This window comes from Pholis gunnellus (genome assembly GCF_910591455.1).
Source record: "Pholis gunnellus genome assembly, chromosome: 4".
Taxonomy (NCBI): domain Eukaryota; kingdom Metazoa; phylum Chordata; class Actinopteri; order Perciformes; family Pholidae; genus Pholis; species Pholis gunnellus.
The window spans coordinates 27621436-27644893 of NC_136530.1; the positions used below are offsets into that span (position 1 = coordinate 27621436).

The window sequence follows — 23458 nt, forward strand, 5'->3', positions numbered from 1 at the left end:
TATGAATTTCTTCAACCAAAAAATTTGACTTTTCTTTTAGATATAGATATAGTTGCACACAAACAATCGCAGGTTAAATTGGTTTATATTTCCTTTCTGTTGTGCTGGAACCACATTGGGGTCTGTAGAGTCACATCCATGTCTGGCGCGGATGTGTGGTGGCTGTATACCGACTCCCCCGCATAAATCGTGCAGTTAAATTATGTTAAATAATAATAATAATAATATGATATAATAAATAAAAATTGTTTTTATAAAGTTGCAAGTTGTCAAGAAAGGAAGATCATTTGTAGAATTAACTTCAAAAAACGTTTATTCAAGATACACGGTTGCATGTAAACTAATACAGCAGTAAACCAGACCCTATTTCTGAAACTAACCGTATGTATATGTGCACCCAACAGTGAAATATGTGAGATTTACATTCACTTAGATCAGTCATGATAAAACGCCACAATTAATCACCCACTTTCCATTTATTTTTATACAATGCTTTAACAAAAGTTTTTCACAACAATTCCGCAAAACCTTAACTGGTGTTTTTAAAGTTGCATTCATTCCAACCCGCTGCCATGCTATAAATAGCTCGGTAACACATGCATGCAACCAAATACCCCTCACAGCTAAAGAACAGCATTTATCACAGTAAAGTGCCCTTTTTCACCCCTAAGTGTGTATACCACATTTACATAACACAAAACTTCCAGTCAGTTCCAGTTCAAACACAATAAAGAGAAGTAAAAGAAGAGACAGCAAAGTACATGCTAAAAGCTGAAAAATATATATATATATATATATATTTGGCTTCAAGAACTTATTCAAATTACCTTTAAACCACCTTAAATAATTTAAACAGTAATGGTGATCATCACCGATCCTTTGACACTGGTCTGTGAAATATCCCAAAACACTTTATTGTAAACTATAACTCCATTAGTGAAATGAAAAGCGTTCAAGTCTTTGACAATCATAAGGCATGAAGGAGCAGCGGCTCCAAGTCTGACCGCTTTAAAATGCATAGAAGATGTGACAGGAGGCCGATGGAACAGAAACGGATCGTCTGAAAGTAGCAGGTGTTTCATCGTTCAAGCTAATGAAATATTAAGAAAGAACACAACTTCGATTTTTTTTTAAAAAGTCAAATATTTAGCTGACAAAGCATGCTATGTGGCACTTCAAATTCTTTCATCTGCAGAATAACCCAACAGACGGACCGTCCACAGTGAAAGACCATGAGGACATGAGTCCTCTACACAACACCACAGCACACAGAACCGTGACAAGAGATCAGAACACCTGCTGTGTGACTGCACAACCAACTCATCGGATGTTCAAAATAGAGTGCAAGGTGTTTTTGACCAAACGTTGTGTATTTGCGTTTGGAAGCCCATTTCTGCCATTTCTTTTTTAAAGATCAACAAATAACTTGAGAATAATACAAATACATATATACTCGAGGTGAGTCACACATAATGAAATAAAATACTTTCTTTTCTGTCATACTAAGTAAAAATGATTGTTAAACACTACGTCAAATGTTTTCTTTTGACTTAGACCCTAGGACCCAAAGTGAAATACTGACTTAAGTCAAAATCAATATATACCAAACAACTTTTTCTTTCTTTTTTGGTTTTCAGGAGACACCCTACTATAGGTTAAACAAAATGTAACTAATACAAAACGTTGCCAGTTCATTACTTGCATTAAGGTAATTCTTTTTGTTGTATTAAGTTTTCTGAAATGTGTTTAAATATGCAAACGGTGAATTATCTAGTCAAATATGTGCTAATTTTCATACGTTTCCAGAACACAAATCTGAACATTAATTACATTAAGGCAGGTTCAACGTTCTTGTTTCAATTTGTTGACATATTAGAGACAAAGGCTCTTTGTTTCATCTTATAAATAAGGAAATAGTTTCAAAGAAATACATTTTCTCCATCTTTTAGAAATGAAATGTTGTATGAATCAGGCTATGAATGCTATAGGAACCCCCTCTGTAAAAACAGGAGGAGGAAAGGTTTGGTGTGTGTAAGTGCTGCTGAAGTGTGGATTTCTGGCTCATTAAGAGAAAACGGCCTTTTGACACTTCACTTCAACAAACAACCAAAAGACTCCTCCATGAAACTTCCCAGTTGATTGCCGACATTAAGTATTTTTTTTAATTACAAGTTGTCTGAAATGTTTGAATATGGAAATGAGGAGTTATCTAATGATAACTTTTGGTGAATTTAAGAGAAATCTGCAGACACAAAGACAAAGTAGTAAAATATTTGTTTTCTTTCCACGAGTCTGAAAGATGGAAGTAAATAGTCCAAAATATCTAAATTTACCAGTGCATGTAAAAAAAAAAACAAGATAGTACGTCAAAATGACCTAACCCTGAAAAGTCAAAAATAGGAGTTATTATCTTAACATTTTGATTTTCCATCATGGCAGGAATGGGCGGCAAACAATCAAATACTCCAGCAGCATATTCAGTACCCTTGCAGATGTCATTTCCCTCGGATAGAAACACATCTACATGGTTAATGAAGTGTAAACACACCACCAGGTTTTGTGTTAGCTAAGCGGTTTACACTTTTTTGCCACGGATAAAAGAAGCAGAACAGCTGAAATGATCCGACCTGAACTTTAATATAAAGCAATGCTAGCTCTCAAACAGCAAAGTCAACAGTTTGCATCACATTTTTCAGGGTGAACCCAACATGGAGGGGTTTGTCATGTATTTATACACGACAGATACATTCTGGAGCGTACACACTGTGTGTGTGTGTGTGTGTGTGTGTGTGTGTGTGTGTGTGTGTGTGTGTGTGTGTGTGTGTGTGTGTGTGTGTGTGTGTGTGTGTGTGTGTGTGCGCAGTCTATGAGTTCAACACATGTTCTGCAGGCAGCGTGTGAGCTGACTGCAGAGGAAACCCTCTAAACCAAAGCCCGTTGGCCTGTAACTATGGAAGCCCATTTCCACCATTTGAAGAAAAAAGAAAAAGAAAATTTTAACTTTTCATCTCAGAATTTACTTTTTCCTCTGATAATTACATTTCAATCTCGTAATTATTATTATTACTTTTTATGTCATAAATCTGACTTCTAATGGGACATTTTTGACTTCTTATCTCAAATCTATGACTTTATATCTCATCATTTTGACATTTTTATCTCAGTTATAATTATGACTTTGTATCTCAGAAGTATGACTTACCATGGAATACTTTTATTATCAAGGCTAGCTTTTCATCTCATTTTCGTTATTTTTTTTACTGGCTGAGATGGGCTTCCTTATGTAAAGGTGATGCAGACCGTTGGCGTTGTTTCCTGGCGGGACGTCTCTCGGCGTGATCACTCGGCACAAGCGGCGGCGGTAATGGTAGCAGCAGTGAGGAGCAGCTCGGCCCGAGTTGCTGTGACGATCATCACGGCTGTATGGAGGGGAGGCAGCGCAGCGAACTTCTGAACGGCACGTCGTGGTCTTCACCCACAGCATCAGACGCACAGTCCCACGGCGTGAAAAACAGTTGTCCTCTCTTGTTCCTCCCCCGGTGGACCTCGTGTAGTCACCTGCTCTGAGGCCCTCTGGTGAGCGGCGACGCGTCAGGTGACGCTTGGCTACTCGTCGTCCCATGATTGCTGTAGCAGGAAGTTCGCGGCTAGATTCTCGTTCTTCTCGCAGGCGAAGTAGGCCTGGATGACTAAGCCTTCAGGGAAGCCCAGCGCTTTTAACTGGAACACAACGCACATGTTTATGTTACACACACACACACACACACACACACACACACACACACACACACACACACACACACACACACACACACACACACACACACACACACACACACACACACACACACACACACACACACACACACACACACACACACACCTGTGTCTGAGACAGTTAAGGCCTTTACACACCAGGGGGAAGATGAATAAACAAAATACTGGTCTGCAAATATTCTGCATCAAAACTATTCATACTTTTTTTCATAAATAGGTTTGAAGACCAAATACCAGGATCCTATTGACAGCTTCTGGCACTCTGTCTGAGGTAAACAGTTGAATAACCTAAAGCTACTGTAAACTACTTTATTGAGTTTACTTTTAGTGAAATGTTCTGAGGGAATTTAAGTTTCCTCTGGTAAACAGTTAGGCAGTGGATACATCTAGGGCTTTTATTGTGAAAGGTAAGAACCGAAGGAGTGGATCTGGTCTGCTCTGCCTTTGTCAAAGTTGAAAGGAGTAATAAAGTTTGCAGTCTTTGTCCAGACCAGACTTCAACCTCTGATTAAACTTGCATTCTCTCTAATGTCCAGCAGGGGGCGACTCCTCTGGTTGTATAGAAGTCTATGAGAAAATGACTCTACTTCTCTCTTGATTTATTACCTCAGTAAACATTGTAAACATGAGTTTATGGTCTCAATCTCTAGTTTCAAGTCTTCTTCAATACAGCATGATGTTCATTTAGTAAATGATGGTCCATTTAGGGTCACATAGACCATAAAGCAGGGGATGCTTTAGGGCGGGGCTGCCTTGTGATGGACAGGTCGCTATGGCACTCCTTCGCAGTCCAAATATGGTCACTTCCGCTGACTGGTTGCAAAAAACCAAGATGGCGACGCCCAAAATGCTGAACTGGAGGCTTCAAAACCACAATCCACAAACCAATGAGTGTCGTCACGATGAGTACTTCCACTATATGTATATTTTACATATACCGTATATGGCTCAGACTACGGACCCTCCCTGTTTTGTAGAGTATAGTGCACGTCTTGAATAGGTCCGTTCCGCACAACGTGATTGGTTGATGCCTTTATTAGCGTTGCGCAACATCAGAAAAATCAACCTAGTTCCAAACATGTAAACACGACACAACAAGATATAGGAGTACACCACATTTTAACAAATAAAACCCAGGGGTCGGTTTCCATACACTTTGACCAAAATAGAAGGAGGTAACTGACCCTCTCAATGGCCTCCTTCTCCTGGGGGGTGACCTGGATGTAGTTGGTCTGTGGGGACCCCTGGGCCTCGGCTTCAGCCTCGGCCCCCTCCCCTGCCGTGTCTCCAGCTCGTGGCTCATTCAGCATCTGCACAAAACGCTCCTGGTGCTGCGTGATTTGCTGTAAGTCACACATACATACAATGTAAATACTACAAATAACTAATGTACGGGTTCCCAGTCTCTACACTCTTACAAATAAAAGTTCCAAACGGGTTCTCCCTGAACAGTTGAGGTTCTACCCAGAACCACTTGCTTCTGAAGATCTTGTTGTTTTTAATCAAGGGTTTTTCAAGGGTTCTTTGTAAGACTAAGTGTTCCACGGGTTTTCATCAGAAGAACCCTTTTTGGGAGAAAGAGCTCTTAGGGAAAAAAGGCCCACAATCCAGCCCACACACCACCAGAAACTGTGATTGGGAACAAGGATTGTTGTTGTTAGGGTTCTCCGTAGAACCCCCAGATGAGTTCTAGATGAAACCCCTAGAATATAGCAAGGTTGTTGATAGAAACCCTGGGTGTATTCTATATGCAATCTTTGAAATATAAAAGGGTTCTCGGTAGAACCCCTTGAGTGTGTTCTTGTTAGCACGCTTAAAATGTGGAAAGGTTCTGAACCATTACACCATAGAAGGTTCCACCATTGTGGAATTGTATTATTATATACGTGGTTGTTATGCATTTAAAGGAAATAGACATCGGTGAGTGTGCCGGTGCGGTACCTGCAGCAGCTGCGGGTTGTCTCTGCCTAGCTGCTGCAGAAGGGCCGGTAGGAGGGCCGGGTTCTGCTGGATGATCTGTCTCATCTGCTGGAACTGAGGCTGGTTCCTCAGGAACTCCAGAGGGTTCCCCGTAGGGAGAGAGCCTCCACCGGCAGAGGGAGGCAGGCTCCCGGACGCTGGCCCTGCTGGAGAGAGGATGTGCTGGTTACTGCCGATGTTTAGTGTGATAGAGTGGAGAGCGTTTGGAGACAAAATAACCCTAACCCCATATATCAAGGTAGCAGCCACGGTCTAACTAAATATTGTTGGTTCAGGGCAATCACAGATTTCAACATATGCAATAAAACATAAATCTCTACGGTCACACTGCAAGCCTTCATGCTCAGTTCTGACTATTGCTCGGATCAGATTTTTATTGTTTGGCTGTTGACACATTTTTTGTGGCAAATATCAGATATCAGTACCAGGTCACAGTCCTGAAGTGACCCTATGGGGTCAGATCAGTCTCAATAATTGCAAATGCACACAGAAAGACTCACAAATGCAAACAGAAAGATTCACAAATGCACACAGAAAGACTCACAAATGCAAACAGAAAGACTCACAAATGCACACAGAAAGACTCACAAATGCACACAGAAAGACTCACAAATACACACAGAAAGACTCACAAATGCACACAGAAAGACTCACAAATGCACACAGAAAGACTCACAAATGCAAACAGAAAGACTCACAAATGCACACAGAAAGACTCACAAATGCAAACAGAAAGATTCACAAATGCGCACAGAACAATTCACAAATATATTCGATTTGCAAATGCACACAGAACAATTCACAAATATATTCCAATGCACAAATAAATAAATTACGATTTATATAAATGTAAAAAAAAAATCACAAATATTTCTGCATTTGTATGTATTTGTTTGTGGATTTGTATGGATTTGTTTGTGGATTTGTATGGATTTGTTTGTGGATCGCACTGCATTTCTTTGTGGATTGCTACACATTTGTTTGTGGGTATTTTGAGACTCCTCTGCCGTCGCTGGATTCGCAAATGCATTTTTTTCAACGTGAACCTATCTGTAGCCAATCAGATGTCAGCCTCATTTTCAACCAATCACATGAGCGCAGCTCCCCCCTCCCCTCCCCACGAGACTGTTAGCTTTGTTGAATCAGGAAATAAATATTGTAGCCGTCTGTGTTCACCCAGAGCTCTACGATACCTCATATCAGTAGAGACCAGACCAAACTATGTGTATAAATGTTATTTCGGAGTTCCTTTTTGTTGGTTTATTGCCGTTAAATCACAGCCAAATCAGTTTATGTTGGGTTCATACAGCTGTGGTAAACAGCCGACGTGTGGCTCGCTAGACACAGTGAATACAGCTCGATGAAATCCACGGAGCTCCTCTGGACTATGTTATGAACCAGACATGACGGAGTTTAGTTCCCCGTGATATCTGGGACTTCCACAACACATACTGAGCAGAAATAGAGGTTATTTTTTCCACAGTTGACGGCGGACAGTTGAACGGCTTTCAGGGCGATAAGCCGCGCCCCCTCTCCGGCGCGTCCAGCGCGATTCACGCGAATGAACACAAATAGTCCCCCGGCAAGACCGGCGGCGCGATTAGCGCGATTAGCGCGATTAACGCGGCACGAATCTTGTTTGGTGTGAACGCAGCATTACGCTGGCAGCCTCGTGGCCTCATTGTTTGTACCATATGGTTTACACACACATAGTTTGGTCCGGTCTCTACTGATATGAGGGATCGTAGAGCTCTGGGTGAACACAGACGGCTACAATATTTATTTCCTGATTCAACAAAGCTGGCAGTCTCGTGGGGAGGGGAGGGGGGAGCTGCGCTCATGTGATTGGTTGAAAATGAGGCTGACATCTGATTGGCTACAGATAGGTTCACGTTGAATAAAATGCATTTGTGAATCCAGCGACGGCAGAGGAGTCTCAAAATACCCACAAACAAATGTGTAGCAATCCACAAAGAAATGCAGTGCGATCCACAAACAAATCCATACAAATCCACAAACAAATCCATACAAATCCACAAACAAATACATACAAATGCAGAAATATATTTGTGATTTTTTTTTACATTTATATAAATCGTAATTTATTTATTTGTGCATTGGAATGTATTTGTGAATTGTTCTGCGTGCATTTGTAAATCGAATATATTTGTGAATTGTTCTGTGCGTATTTGTGAATCTTTCTGTTTGCATTTGTGAGTCTTTCTGTGTGCATTTGTGAGTCTTTCTGTGTGCATTTGCAATTATTGAGACTGATCTGACCCCATATGACCCGCATGTGAAACGAACAAAGACGAGGACGGAGGCCACGGAAGTCAGCGTTAATGGTAAAATCTTTCAGTATGGCTTTTTGTGGAGCAAGGGAAGCAAAGAGCAAGCTGCTACTTCTGTACAGAGGTGTATGTGTGTGTATGTGTGTGTGGATGCAGAGTCGGACCCAGGAGCGGTGGAGGACGAAGGGGTGGAGCAAAGGAGCATAATGTCATTTTCAACCAAATAGGTCACAGGAACTAAAAGTCCATTTTGTGCATTTGTGTTTCAACCAACACGGAGTCAGTCATACTGTTGCATACATACTCTGCTGTTCAGTCGTCACACCATGACAAGCGCCAACTCAAAGACAACTGAACAAACACTACACTCTGATAGGGACTAAACTCCAGAAACAGGTAGTAAGCAGGCCCTGGATTAAGATTATTTTGTCAGATCACAAGTAATGTCTGTCCCTCTATCTAAAGGTGACAGTGAACGTGCTGTTTACTGTGTGAATGTAGGTTATTGTTGACCAGTGAGTCGCATACAGAACTACAAACTCCCCCCAACAGTTCCTGGACCATGTGCGAGTACTGGCCCCGGAGCAGGGGTCCATGAGTATGGCAGTATGGAGTGTCGTTAGCATTTAATCAATACTACTCTTACCAGTTATTTTCCACAAAAGAAAATGTGAAACTGAATAGAATATATTTATATTTCAACTCAAATTGTTTGTGTTTCAGCAAAGTCACCAATAAACTCAATAATATCTCACTGGAAACAAATCTAAAATGTAAATAAAATAAACATTATATTCCTGAGTAAAGTTAAGCTAATCAGTCCTATATCTGCATCAATAGAGTGTAAATGTGTGCTCTTACTGTTTGAGGCTGCTGGGGGCTGTCGGGGTTCTTGCGTAGCAGGAGCGGGAGCGGGAGCGGGGGGGTTGGATGGAGCACTGGGTCCAACTGGCTCCTGAGGTGGCGGATCACTGGCCTCGGCTGGAATACCCTGCAGTGCATAAACATTGACTTCACACTCTGGAATACAGCAGGAATGGAACCCCCAGCCCCCCAGCCCGGGCTGGTTCAATCCTCACCGTGAGCAGATACTCCACTGCTCGGTCTGGGTTGTTGTAACTGGCTCTCAGCGCGGCGACTACCTGCTCCCGCTCGTAGCCCATGGACATGATCTCCGAGACCAGGTTCTCATAGGCTGGACCCGTCACTGTGGAAACCACGGGAGAGGGAGGGGCAGGGACAAATGAGGTCAAATCAGTTAGAAACGTGTCTGTGCAAAAGGTGAGTTCACTTGAGCCCTGGGAAGGCAGGTCCCGTAACTTCCCACCTCGAGATATGTAAATAAAAATGGGTTCTACGGGTACCCACGAGCCTCCCGTTTACAGACACAGCGACTTTATGTCCATCCCACGCAGTGCTGGGCAGCTGACATCTTGGTGAATTTGTAGCATGAAAGCTCAGCAGCTGGTACTTCCCAGAACAATGGCTGTACAGAAAACAATCACCTGAGTGATTGTGACACTAAATGTCTGAATCTAAATTGATATGAATGACGTAAACACACACTTAAGTGACCGGGTTACTCAGAGAAAAACAGGTAACGCATCTACATGCACTGTAGTAACCTGGTTACTGTAAGTCCCCATATACATGCAACAGATCCTCATACAGGCTCCCCCCTACCCCTATGAACCATCCCCCTGTGGGCCACGGCCAATTTGTAAAGCGGTCACATACTGTACTAACATGGCCAAGAAGTCTGCGTTGTCCAACAGAAACCTAGATGGAGAAATCCGGTTTCAGTAATCCTCTACCCCCTTTTTTCTTAAACAAACAGGACATCTCCCATTTAAGACCCAGTTACGACGGTGGAATCCCTTCGTCTTCCCATGTGGTTGGACGACACATCACACTGAAGTTCATTCACTCTCTATCAACCGGGCACTACATTTTAAAACATAAAGCAAAGCAAAGCATGACCCATACAGTGGTATTTTGTCTGTATAGACAGCAGGACATCAAATCAGAGGCGCATTACCCAGTATAGACGCTGCTTCTTCAAGGAGACCCAGTTCATCGGCGAGGCTTTGAGAGAAATAACATATAATTACAGTTAGCATCCATTATCAGCTAGCTCCTAGTGGCAGTGCTCACATGCTGCTGTTTAGCATCGGCTACATTGGAATCAAACACAAAGTACGGCTGAGGCTAATGGGAATGTTATACGTTTAACAACCAAAATATATCTGTTGAAGACACTCTCTGTAGAAAGCTGCATTTAAGTCTTTTCGTGAACTTGTTCAAAAGAAATTAATCATCTAAAGCAGGTTCCTGTGATCACAACACAAGCTTTTCTAGCTAACCTCGGCCATCTCTCGGACTACCAGACAAAACAGTAGACGTAAACATAGGTTTCCTCCAACCTGGCAGCAGTGGAAAGGACTTCTGAAGGGTCGGATGGCTCGTTCTCGGGGTCATCCTTCGGCTTTTCTTCCGGCTGGGTAGTAGGGGTGGGGGAGTCCACAGGGGCCGAGGCCGGGGCTGTCTGGGCAGCCTCGGGAGCTGGGGCCGGGGCAGAGGCCGGAGTGGCAGCTGAAGCCGAGGCCGGGGCCGAGTCGAGGGTCGTGGTCGAGTCGAGGGCTGCGGTTGCTTCGACAGAAGCTGGGGGGGTGCTGTCTGGGACCGGGACCGGGGGTTCGGAGCAAGGGACCGACTGTGGGGCGGGCGTGGGGGCAGACACTGCAGGCACTGCCGTGGAGGGCCCTTGTGTTGAGGGGGGGGGCTGCAGCTGCAGCCGGTTGTGGCGTTGGCTGTGAGGCCACTTGAGGAGGGGGGGCTGGTTTAGGCTGTCAAGACAAGAATGGATCATTGTAGTGCGGATGTGATGACCAGAGGTGGCAGCGCTGCATTGTTCAGTTCACTCAACTGGACCAGGCTGTTAAGTTTGAAAATTCCCAATATTTCCATATCAGTACTATCGGAAGTAAAAAAAACAAAAAACAACCTAGTGTTCAAATACTGGCTGAACAAGAAGCCTAGTCGCTTATAAGGTCGGATAAAAAAAATGTTTAATTACGTGTATTTATTATGTATTTCTGGTTCATTTGATAGACACAGATACAAAAAACTGCTGTCATATGCATATCATAGTGATTTAGTGGATGCTTGTTTGCAACACCCGTCCCTAGAAAGGCTTTTGTGAAGCTAGTAGAAGTACTATGTTATCTCAAGTAGTAGATTCAGTGAAAAGTATATTTCCACAGCATGAATTCCATCTGAATAACAACAGAGTCACGTCATATTGTCACAGTCTCCGGTTTTTGACAGTAGAGAATGGAGATCCTGAGATCGGACAATGTGTGATAACCAGACCGTTTTCCAGAGGCTGCAGCCGGCTCAGGTTTAAAGCTGGTGAGGACTAGACGACCGAAGGAATCTACTGGTACCAACCCTGTCACGGAAAGGGTTAGGGCTAGCTTGTCGGGAAGGAGGCTAAATAACACTACACGGTTCAGCTAAATTTTGATGAGGGAAGAAAATGGCACTGGCATTTTCAAAGAGTTGAAGAAAAAAAAGAGAGACACTAACCTTGGTGACCATGACCACCACAAAGTTTTTCTCATCGATTTTGTACTCGTTCAGCGCGGTGTCATCGTTTAGGATTTTGCCTGTGACATTCGAGGAGAAATCGCAATGAGAAAAGATTCAGGACACGATTTATTAATAAGAAGATGAGAATGTAGATCTGAAGCGCTCATTCTAAGGTAACGAAGACACAACAGTTTTTAGTTTCAGGAGGTTATCCACTCATGAAAACATAGTTATGAATATTATAGTCCCCTTCTGAAAACTAGCCTGGTTAGGCTAGTTTCACAACTGGGGGGGATTCTAAGAGCTGCTGCTGTTGTAACAATACATATATACCTTGATCAATGCCTTTGAAAGTTAAAAGTAAAAGAGTAAAAGGTTGACAGAAATGTGTGTTGAGTTGTCCCCATAAATCATTTTAACAACTATGTAACAGAATATGATAATTCAATATGTTGTGTTTGTCTGTATCATCCTCGGCTCACCTGCATAGATGAGTTTTTGTCCTGCAGCAGGAAATGCATCTTTCCCTCTGTCCTTCTCGATTTTCTCCTTCAGGGCTTCAACCTGTGAACATAAACAGAAGAAACAATCAGATTAACATAGCTGTTGGCAAAAAGTTATGTTAAGTTAAGATATATATTTATTTTTCTTAAATCTGATTGTCTGCATACTAAAGCTTTTTTTTGTGAATCTATTTGTGTCAATTGAACTAACCTTGTATTCTCACTATGTATGCACTTTTTGTCTTTTGTTTTTATATACAGTATATACATATAATTTGTTTCAACCAAACATGCGAGCTTAATATTAGAGCTTAATGTTACTTACTGTGTGTACTGTTTACGGTTATTATGGGTCACGTGATATCACTTCCCAACAGTGGTGTATAGTAACGAAGTAGAAATACTTCGTTACTGTACTTAAGTCGTTTTTTTGGATATCTGTACTTTACTTTACTATTTATATTTCTGTTGACTTTTACTTTTACTTCACTACATTTTCTAAAGAAAACTGATACTTTGACTCCGATACATTTCCCCTGAAACCTTCGTTACTCGCTACAAAATAAAATCTATCTTTAGAAAAAAAATGAATCATGAGACCAACGTCGGGGACTGTGGTGGAACACAGACTGCAAGCAAGCAGGTTTGGTGAATCAGTGGACCTAGCTTGCAAGTTAAATCATTGGTTAATCACGTTAATGCGCAACTGCAAACAACTGCTCTCAAAGCCGCGGTTTTTTGATTTCCAGTGATGCCCAGGATGCTCGCTAGCGAGCGACTACATGAGTAGAATTCCACTCTACGATGACTGATTTCATGATGGAAGCAGAAATGGAAGCACCTGCTGCTCCCGCAACAAACGACGGTGGTGACGAAGACCAACACCGTGGCCATATTTGCGAGAAATGTTTTCTTATGTTGGAGTGAAAGATTCTTCGTACCGGATGAAGTGCCTCTTATGCTTACCCGAAGCTACTGAAATATTAGCATTCAAAAACTCCCCATCCAACCACAGGAAACACATTGAGGTAAATTAAGATGAATCCCATGAGCCGCAACGTTAATGTTTAGTTATCATAATGATCATAAACCTGTTCAGATATCTAGCAGTGTTTCCCACAGAGTATATCTTTGGGGGGGGGACAGGTGTCTGATCTCCTCATGTAGCTATACATGGTGTATGTTAGGCTAACGTTCGCTAGCTATCGTAAATCAAATGAGACAATTAGTGTAGCAGACAGATCGCTAGCGAGTTAGTGAGCTGAGGAAGTGTTGACAGTTGTGAGATGTTGTTGATTTGAGTCATCATAGCTATAATCACTGCAGCACTAGTTAGCTAACGAGAGCGCCGCATTACGTTTTGTAATACTTTAGTATTGATCATGTTTTGATATTTTAGTCATTTCGTGGATGATCAGATCGAGTTATGATGGTAGCAGTCGACCAATTGCAGATTCAGCTTGCGCAAAACCTTTGCCTGTTGTGTTCAAATCAGGCCCATAGTTCATAGTAGATGCAAAAGTATACTTATGTACAATATATGATGTTGAACATTGTTGCTCCTGGATGGATCACAGCCAACCCAATTATTTTGTCCTTGGTCATGGTGGCCACAGCACTTAAAAGAATAAACTTCATAATTCTCAAAATTCTGACCCTTTGCTTTTTTATTAACAGCATTTACTTGTACTTTTACTTTCAATACTTAAGTACATTTAATATCAGAAAACTACTTTTGATACTTAAGTACAGTAAATATCAGATACTTTAAGACTTTTACTCAAGTAGTATTTTAATCGGTGACTTTCACTTTTACTGGAGTCGTTTTCCAGTAAGGTATCTTTACTTTTACTCAAGTATGGCTTTTGGGTACTTTATACACCACTGCTTCCCAGGGTACATTACTAGTTCAATACGCCTAACATTAAGTACTGCATGTTATTCACTATATGATAAGAACATTTCTAAAAGGTCTTCACTCTTTTCTCCAAAAAAAGATTTACTAACCGGCATTACCATAACTACAGAGGAGGTTTACAATATTGCATCGTCATTCATGGTGAGACTGAAATAAGTCAAACACTGTCAAGCTCAAAGAAAGTACAAACATTATTTCCGGTCGGTGTTTTCAATATAAACCCTCCATGCCGCTCGTACGTTGTAAAATCATCTGAGGGACACCAATAAGAAGAGTATAGGCAACCAGTGGATCAGGGACTATACATTTGACTGTACTGTTCGACAAACGAAAACATAACTTTGGTTACAATGTCTTTCTAGAGAGCGTATGGCGGGCTTTGATATGCGTGTCAATACATTACAGGTGTTACGCTTTTACTTTGAAGGGAAACTTGCTCAGTCCCGATCTTACACAAGCTATCTTTACGTTACCCCACATGAACTCAGTTACAGTGAGACCCCGCAGCAGAATTGCTTCCATCTGACCGCCACATATTTGTGTGACATATACGTAACGTGACTTTTTAAAATAAGCTAAATAACTATCTCTTTTAAAGAGTTGAGCAGCCTCTACCGCGGCTAGTGTTATCTCTAATATTAGCTAACGAGCCCCGTATGCTACAGTCTCTCTGCCTGCCTCCCCCGGCCTCACCGTGTTTACTTCAGCCCCGGTAACTTCTAACGTTACTCACCGTCAATTCTGGGTCTATTTCTACTTTGAATGTCTGCTGTTGGAGGGTCTTCAGTGTTATCGTCAGCATCTTGCGGCGCAGTGTCAGAGGCGGCTGGGGTCAAAAATGAGAGAGCTGACGGCAATTTGTCGCCTGTAGCCGCTCTTTTTTCGCACAGGACTGAATCAAATGTATGTGTGACTCAGCTGTCTCAGAGCCGCGGAGCAGACTGGGGGGGGGGGGGGGGGGGGGGGGGGGGGGGGGGCGGGAGGCGGGAGGCGGGAGATGGCACGGGCGCCATCTACTGCCGGAAAAGAGGCACGACACACTGCCGCCTTCACGTGCTGTCGGAAATATTCCAATACGAAGAGGGGGAGGGGAGATAAGTGAGCAAATAAAAAACAAACATCTAAAACAAACCACAGGATTCTACACATCACATAACGCAACCAACAGAATATTTATTATATTTTGTACAGAAGTACTGACTGACAGATAAACTGACCTTTATGTATAAAATCGATGGACTTCCGCTCTAAGCATCAAATTCACTTATTCAATTTATTTGACATACTTATCTTGCCTTATTCATACCATCTTAGACTCTGCATAACTATAACAGCTAAGCCTTCTCTGCTGGCCTAAACAGAATCAAAGTTATACCTATTTTATAATTTAATATTTTTTCACAAATACACATGTATTTTAATTTTTTTCCCATTAGCTTATTTTCTCATTGCACAGCTCCTGTCTTCCACTGTTGCTCTGCTTCCAGCCTGCGGCGCTGCTTCCAGTGCAGCTTGTTTTAAGTAGAGCTTTTATCCAATCAGATTCAGCCTCTATTTCTCTATGTAAGGAGAGGCCTGACATCCTCTAGGTAGACTTTGCAGATTAAAGTATATGGGGACGATATTGTGGATTGTCATAGCCTTCAACCAATCAGATCTTTAGTTTGACATGTTTGGCGTATTTCTTTGACGTGCCAATGCTACCCAGGTAGCCTGCCAAGTACGTCAGCATTAACGTGTGCCGTGATTGGTCAGTGGGCGAGCGCATGACCAATGTGAAATTTAAGGAATCTGGCATACGTTAGTTGGAGTAGTAAGAGTTCGAATTGAAAGATATGGAAGAAATTATAAAATGTTTTGCTTGGTGTAGTTTCTTTTTTTGAACGGTGTTCCTGGCTGACGGCGTCTCACATTTTATAGATGGGAATGAGTTTAATTTGAACCGAGCGTCTTGGTGTTTGGAGCTCGTCGTGCTATGCTGAGGACGCCATAGCACAGCAGGACACTACTGTGCTTTTGAAAACTTTTGGAGAAACCCGAGTGGATCTACAGATCAACGAACACGTTCGCAGGGAAACTGAGCTCCACAACCGTGGTTTCGCGGCCGGTCCCGCTGCCTTCAGATTCTTGGCAGAATCGGAGGCTAGCGTGCTTATTCTTGGAGCAGACATTACCCGATTAGAAACTTCTGACTTCACTGGGAAAAGTTAATTTATTGTTCCCCCCATCTTCATACAGACACAAAACCAGCTGATAATATGTGACGACAACTGAGCCAAAGTAAACTTGCTGAGGAAGGCAGTGGGATGCGGTATATACACATATATATATTAAAAAATATATAAAAGACATACCAAAACCATTGAAAACAGGAGTCAGCTTGTAGAGAGGCTTCAATTTTATTCACTGAAACAGAGCAGTGTTCACCCACAGAGCAGTCACTCATTCAGAACAATGAGGAAAATGGCGATTGTAAGAATCACAGTTTGTTTAATGCAGTCTCACTCTGTCACACACACACACACACACACACACACACACACACACACACACACACACACACACACACACACACACACACACACACACACACACCCCCCGAATCAGAAGTTAGAAACTGACGTGTTTTCAGGGACTCAATGTAATGATTGAATAAATTATGAAGGGGGTCATTTAAAAAAAAAAAAGAAAAGAAAATGGTACTACATTACACAGGAGGAATAAAAGTGCATGAACCAGACATCACAAACCCGAGATGTATCCCAACAAAGGCAATAATAAGAATGAATTGGCTCTGCATGAGACCGTTCAGTGAGTCGCATTAAATGAGAACATTCTTAACCAAAGCAGACACACAAACGGAGGGAAATAAACACTGAAACCCTTCTCCCTTCTCCAATTTGATAGCTAAAAAAACAAAACAAAGGAATCAAAAAAAGAAATCTGACCTGACCCCACCTTCCACCCCTCCCCGCCCCTACACCTGAATAAAAGGCTGCTGTATTAAAGGCCAGTGTCCATAGGGCTTTCTCTGATTTTCCCTTCGTTGGTTTAGAAGCACACAGCTGTCTCTACAACTCGTCCTTCCCTTTGGCGTCGCTGTCCTCCCCTTCTGTCCCGGCGTCCTCGTCCGTCTCTTCGTCGTGCTCGCCCTCTTCCTCCTCATCCTCATCCTCACCGTCTTCCTCCTCCTCCTCGTCGTCGCCTTCAGTGTCCTTCTTCTTGCTCTTCTCCTCCTCCTCCCTCACTTTCCTGTCCATGTCCTCCTGCTCGTCCTTCATCTTCTTCTCTGGTTCCTGGTGGGCAAAGAGGACAAGCTGTTTGATGTTTTGAACAGGTGTTGGCGTTTCAGTTGACAATGCTCAATAATATTTGATGGGTGTTCTTAAAACAAGTGCAGCTATTTTGATGTCAACACTTTTGATTCAAGTCACTGTGGAAACGTATCTGGGATTCAATAGAGGAATATATTTCTTCATATACAACATAATGTGTTCTTTGACTTATAAATACCATTTTGTCTAGCCTGTGACTAGGACTAGCTTAACCCACAAGTAGCTAGCCTGTGTGCTAGACCAATCCTAACCTGCTAGGAGCTATCCTGTAGGCTAAACCTTGCTTAACCTGCTAGGAGCTACTCTGTGAGCTGGGACTAGTAAACCCACTTGGAACTAGCCAGTGAGTGGCTTAAGCCAGTCAGGAGCTAGGGCTAGCTTAACATGTTACGTAAAGACTGAAAAAAAAAAAAAAAAGAGTTCATAAAATCTGGAATGTCAGTCCCATACACATGGCTCTCCTAACTACTGCTGCTTCATGATGTGCTTTACCAGGCAACCTTCATCAACAGGTACACATTTGTAGAGCAGAACCAACCAAGCAGGAAGTAGTGCTACCGGGAATCAAACCCACACTACATTTTAAATTGGATAGGCTTTCAGTACATACTGCAGCTGCCCGTAAAAAGGTGTGCACTGGTTAATTCTGACATACTACATCCTCATAACACAGCACCTTGAACCTTGTTGGATCAATATAGCCAGAGAAGCTCGATGGATGCAGTTAGACATCCCGGTATTTTTGGGGATACTACATTAAACATACGATGTATTAAGACAAACTAAATCTTTGTCTGGCAGACTAAGCAGTATGGTGGTAGGGGTATTGGAACACAGCCCAGTGTGTGCAATGGTGGGCGTGAACTTTGGACTGCTTTTCTTCACTTTCAACTGAATAGCTCCGGGTACTTATGAGTCATTTGTTTTATAAGCACTTGTCATTATTTGACATTTAAAAAACTGAGCACATAACCAACACAAATCAATAGATGAATTGTTAATGAAAATGTTTTGTTGAGTCTAGAAGACGCAGTGTAGTGTATAGTAGGCTCAGTCCTACCTTAGTAGCTCCCCAGGTTCCCTTCCCGAACTCTTCTGCCTCTTTGACATCGTCAGCGATCAGGAAGTTGTCAAAGATGGTGCCAGATTTAACCTGAACAAAGACACCAATCATATGAGCCTTAATTCCTCAACGAAGTCTTTCTGTATACGCATGTTGGGTAACTCCCTTGTTACAACTCATTGGGCGAGTAATTATCATTACCTGCCACAGATCCAGGCCCAGTACTCCAATGTTATCAAACTTGTACATGGCGGCGTCCTGGGTGTACTCTGGGTTGTCGATCTCAGGGTGGACCCAGGCCCCTTTGTAGTCAGGGTTCTCAATCTGCTTGGGTTTCCACTCACCCTGCAAAGGCGACACAAGAGAGGTTAGAACTAGTGATTGGTACAGGTTATTAGATCAAGTCCATGATGGAAGCAATGTCTTCACTTAACCCAAGTCTAAAAAAACACCGGGATCAATCATTTTGTCTATAAAAAGCTCCAGCCCTGCCCTCATATAAAAGCCGCACCTTGTACTCTGGGTTGGTGATCATGGGAGGTTCCCACTCTCCGTCCATGTCCTCGTCCCAGTCGTCAGGCTTCTTGGCATCGGGGTCAGGGATGGTCTCCGGCTTGTCCCATTCCTGGGAAGGCAGCAGAGACAGAGTTACCACTCAAGTCCCAAATTGAAAAAGGAAATGCTATAACACTGCACATCACGACCTAGGGACGTGACCTGGGCCCGGTACATGAAAAGCTAAATTAGCTTAGCTTGATTATTTGACACCAGCCTGCTGTTGGGCTTACTTTCTGTAACCAGGGTAACCGTTAGCATGAAAGCACGGTGGCCTTAGCAGCAAACTAGCCAACTGCTAAAGGAGTCAAATTTAACAACTTAACACTCTTGTCTCAGCGTAGAAAAGCACATCGCTATCGCCAGATAAGTGACAACTTTGATCCGATCATTTCCTGTAGCACGAAAGCCTGGCGGAATGAGCAAGGCAGCTCAGTTGCCAGCCGCCCGCTAGTTATCGTGCCAATTGCACCAAGCTTTGATGCTACATGGTTACAGAACAGTGGGCCATCTTTCCATCTCTAATAGTGTTCAGTGGGAGCGTGCAGCTGCCGTGGCGGCTGAGGAGGTTAGCAGAAGGCTAAACTATTAGCAACATTTTCTCAAACCACAGTTTACCATCTCAAATGTCGGTGATATAGATTCTGGCAAACAACAACACAGCAAAATGACATTTCTCCGATGTGTAACTTTAGCCCACTACTCTGAGGTGATTCGCCTCAAGCTAACAATGTGACGCGATCATGACGACGGCTATAAAAGGGTCTGTTGGCATCTATAATGAGACATTTGTGGCACAATACTGTGAAAGCTGTCTAACAAAGAACGATCGGCTCAGAAACCTGTTGATCATAATTTACTGCTATACCTCTTGAGCAACATGAGCAGACTATGCTGCATTTTTCAGTCCATCATTTGGTTTAGATTTGGGTAAAATCTCTATCTGCCTCGGCGAATTGTTAGCTGGGTCTGAAAATAAACCCAGGGGCCTGTTCTAAGAATCCTGTTGGAGTTATCTGGATTACTTTTGAGCAACGCCCGGGGCCCCCCCACAAAGAACGGGGGCCTGATCTGCTACCTCAGACTTGGTGTCGGTGGGGTCGTCGATCTTGGCCCTGTCGTCCCAGTCGCTGGGTTTCTTGGCATCTGGGTCCTTGATCTTCTTTGCAGGCAGCATTTCCCAGTCCTCCTCCAGGGAGCCGGACTCCACCTTCTCGTTGTCTATCTTCACCTCGTACGTCTGGTCCGGATTCAGGATCAGCGTGTACAGGTGGGTCAGCTCGTCATCCTGGAGAGAGGGGGTGAAGGGGAATTTAGGAGAGAGCAAGAATCTATAAATTCATGTTCTCAGGAATCTAAACTGTTTCAAAACAGGCTTTACGCAGTAGCTACCTGGCATTTGATGTCTTTCTTGATGAGGTGGTTCTGTCCCTTGTAGTTGAAGATCACGTGAACCTTCTTTGTGCTGTATCCACAGATGTCAGGCCCTGGAGACAATAAGTTATTTATTTAATTGAATATTTTAGCTCAGTCACAGCTACATTTTAAAACAGCTGAATGTGAAAATGCATCAATGCTCTCTCTCTCCTCAAACAGTTGTCTTCCTTGATCAGGGCCTCAGCGTGACTCACCGAACATGATGTAATACTGAGAGTCCCCGTGCATGTTGCTCTGGTCGAGGTCAGAGGGGAAGATCTTGACGTAGCCGCCTCCGCAGTCGATCTTCTGCTCGTGTTTGATGGTGAACTGGATGACCAGGGGCTTCCCCTCGTTGCTAAAGGGCTCGAAGCGAGCCGACAGGGCGTAAAAGCGGGCGTCCTGGCTGGTCTGGAGACCTGAAAAATAGGAGTGAACAGCCGTTGGCGACAAGCGCTCAAAGCTTTTTCTTATTCTAAATAAGATGAATCATGAATATGTATATGCCAGACACTCTGTCTTACTGTAGTGCTTAAGGACATAACCAAGCCTGCACCAGGAGCCCAAAAAGTTCCAGGATTACTTTGTAAAATGCAAATGAGTAAACATGGCGCCGGGGAGTATTCCAGCACGGAAAACAGGACTCGAAGCATTAAGAGTCGGGGGTGTTACTAGGGGCCCGGGGGCTAACTTTTGCCACAGCCCCCCCGCCCCCGACAGGTTATTCCAGTTCTGATCTAGTCTCAGCACATACTTTAGAAACAGATTCCTTCTCTTTGTAGTGGCTGTACCTGGAGCAGGTCATAGACAAAAAAACTCTTTTCCCTACATTTGCATGATAACCTCACATCTGTGAGTATCGGAGATATGCATCAATGACAGAATGAATAAAAAAAAAAAAAGAATTACCTTTATCAGCCTCTGCCTCCCCATAGAACTTCCCAGCGGTCAGCTTCCACTGGCCGTAGTCTGACTTGTGCTTGGACTCGGCCCACCGGCTCGTCCATCCTTCTGAAACACAGCAAACCAACTCAACTGGTTACTGACAGCCTCTTCCTGTTAGTCGTTACACTGCAATATTACAACATACATCGATCACACCGCTTGTTGCAGACACACACTTGCTGCACTGCACTCCTCTGAAGAGGACTTCACAATAAAAGCCGTAATTTAACTAATACTGTTTTAGTGCACATTTTAATAGTTTAATACTAAAATGTTTTCTAGGTATATACCAGGTGCTAATGGCTCTTTTTTTTTTTACATTTTCTTTCGAAGTTCTGCTTTTATTTGAACTGACTCAACACATTGAGGACGTTTACTAAGTAGCGTTTGGTTCTTTTGAACAGAAAAGCGTTCAAACAGCACCACGACCTGAATGAGTTCCTTTTGAAAGCCCTCAATACGCCTCAGAGAGATATCAAAAGTGAAAGAATATTTGGATTGGCATACGAGTGTCCCAGCTAATGCATTCATTTTGTATTCGCATTCCATTATGACAATAATAATACAGTATGTACGTTACTGTATTACTAACGTTACTTTAGCTAACGTTAGTTTTCTTTTGGCTAACATTACCTCTCGGTTGACTATTGGACATAACGTGGCCTAGCCTTTTCTAACGGGTTAAATGAATGCAGTGAGATTATTTTTAAAGAAACGTTTTTGTTTTAAAAAGGACAAATATCAGAACTATAAACCGACCGACACTGTTCAAAGACAGTTGAGGCAGCCACTTTCACAACACGAGCATTCACAGAGAGGACACGAAGACGTGGAATTGTTAAGATACCGCACCTCCGTCCAGAAACTGTTCCTTGAAGTACACGGTAGCATCAATGGTGACAGCTATCGACGCAAAAACTGCGAGAATCGCCGCTGGCAGCTTCATGTTGGCAGCTTCTCAACGGGACCCAGGACGTAGACGAGAGCAGGTTCGAGGGTGAAATCGGCTAATAAAGGCTCGAGGAGATGTAACCTGAGAATTTCAACGGTGACAAGCACTGCACAGATGGCCGCAGCTCATTGGACGAGCGTCTCGCCAATGAAATGAGACCACGAGTTACTTTTCGGAGAAGCTCGGCTCGTGTCGGACGAGGATCGGAGAAGGGCGGAGTCACGAGACGACTTGTCTCTCCTGTAAAGTGACTGTGGGGGACAAGAGTGATTACTTCCTACCTGGAAATAGCAACATCCGAACAGAAAATAGGCGACAGGGGTGAAAAGCTGTTTGCTAGACTGTATGCTGGTAGCCTAAAAGTCAAAGATAATATCGGTTTTATAATGGGGCCCAAATACTACAAGTGTTTGGCATTTACTGCCTTTATAAGAATATAAAATATTCATATTCAGGCTGGTATAATTAGTTTGACTCAGGATTCATTAGTTAGGGTTTTGGAGGACAGTTTAAAGGCCACCCTTTGTATGGTGAGTGGTTTGAAATGCGAGTTAGCCTGCTGGTGCCCAAATGCACCAAACTAAATTTGTAATAATTTCAAACATTTCAAATGCAATGGCCGCATTTTATTCTTGTTTTCATGTGCATCATTTATGATAAGCTATCGATCATTTGTTCATTTGTGGATGTTTTATAGCTTTTACATTATCTCAATGGCTGTTTACTCTATGGTTCGACAAACTGACACTTCGTGTGTCATCCCGGAGGATAACTCGCCGTGATCGTAGAGTGGTTAGTACTCTGCGTTGTGGCCGCAGCAACCCCGCTTCGAATCCGGGTCACGGCAGTTTTGTACAAAGTCGTTATGTATGAGGAATGGACATTACACTGTAACATTATCGGAGAAGTGCGTAATAGGCATTTTCTCTGGGCTGTGAGCTCGACGCACTGAAGACACATGCAAATAGAATATACAAGCAAATGAACCAAATAACTTTGACTACACACGTACTGCAACTTTTCAGAACCCATAGTAAGGACAAGTAATCTACAGGACAGTGTTGCTGCCATGACAAATAAATCCCTTTGTTTAATTTGTTTATTAACAATTTGTTTGTTTAATTAAGTAACC

General features: G+C 42.9%; 2 protein-coding genes across 2 annotated transcripts; both read right to left on the minus strand.

The window, feature by feature from the left end:
- Positions 1-301: 301 nt before the first annotated feature.
- On the minus strand, positions 302-14957 carry LOC306695012 (UV excision repair protein RAD23 homolog A-like). The gene is given in 11 exon segments (XM_079158109.1): positions 302-3720; positions 4962-5120; positions 5719-5900; positions 8910-9039; positions 9128-9255; positions 10087-10133; positions 10472-10828; positions 10830-10894; positions 11637-11716; positions 12122-12203; positions 14794-14957. Coding segments are annotated over 11 exon segments (1413 nt in total). The 5' UTR covers positions 14863-14957; the 3' UTR covers positions 302-3606.
- Positions 14958-16440: 1483 nt separating this feature from the next.
- Positions 16441-22411, minus strand: LOC306694731 (calreticulin-like). Its single transcript, XM_079157714.1, has 9 exons — positions 22227-22411; positions 21339-21440; positions 20645-20848; positions 20406-20500; positions 20092-20301; positions 18970-19083; positions 18660-18803; positions 18456-18548; positions 16441-17356 (listed from the first exon to the last, which is right to left on the minus strand). Exons 1-9 carry the CDS (start codon positions 22318-22320, stop codon positions 17132-17134), a joined length of 1281 nt encoding a protein of 426 aa, XP_079013840.1. The 5' UTR covers positions 22321-22411; the 3' UTR covers positions 16441-17131.
- Between the last annotated feature and the right edge of the window lie 1047 nt (positions 22412-23458).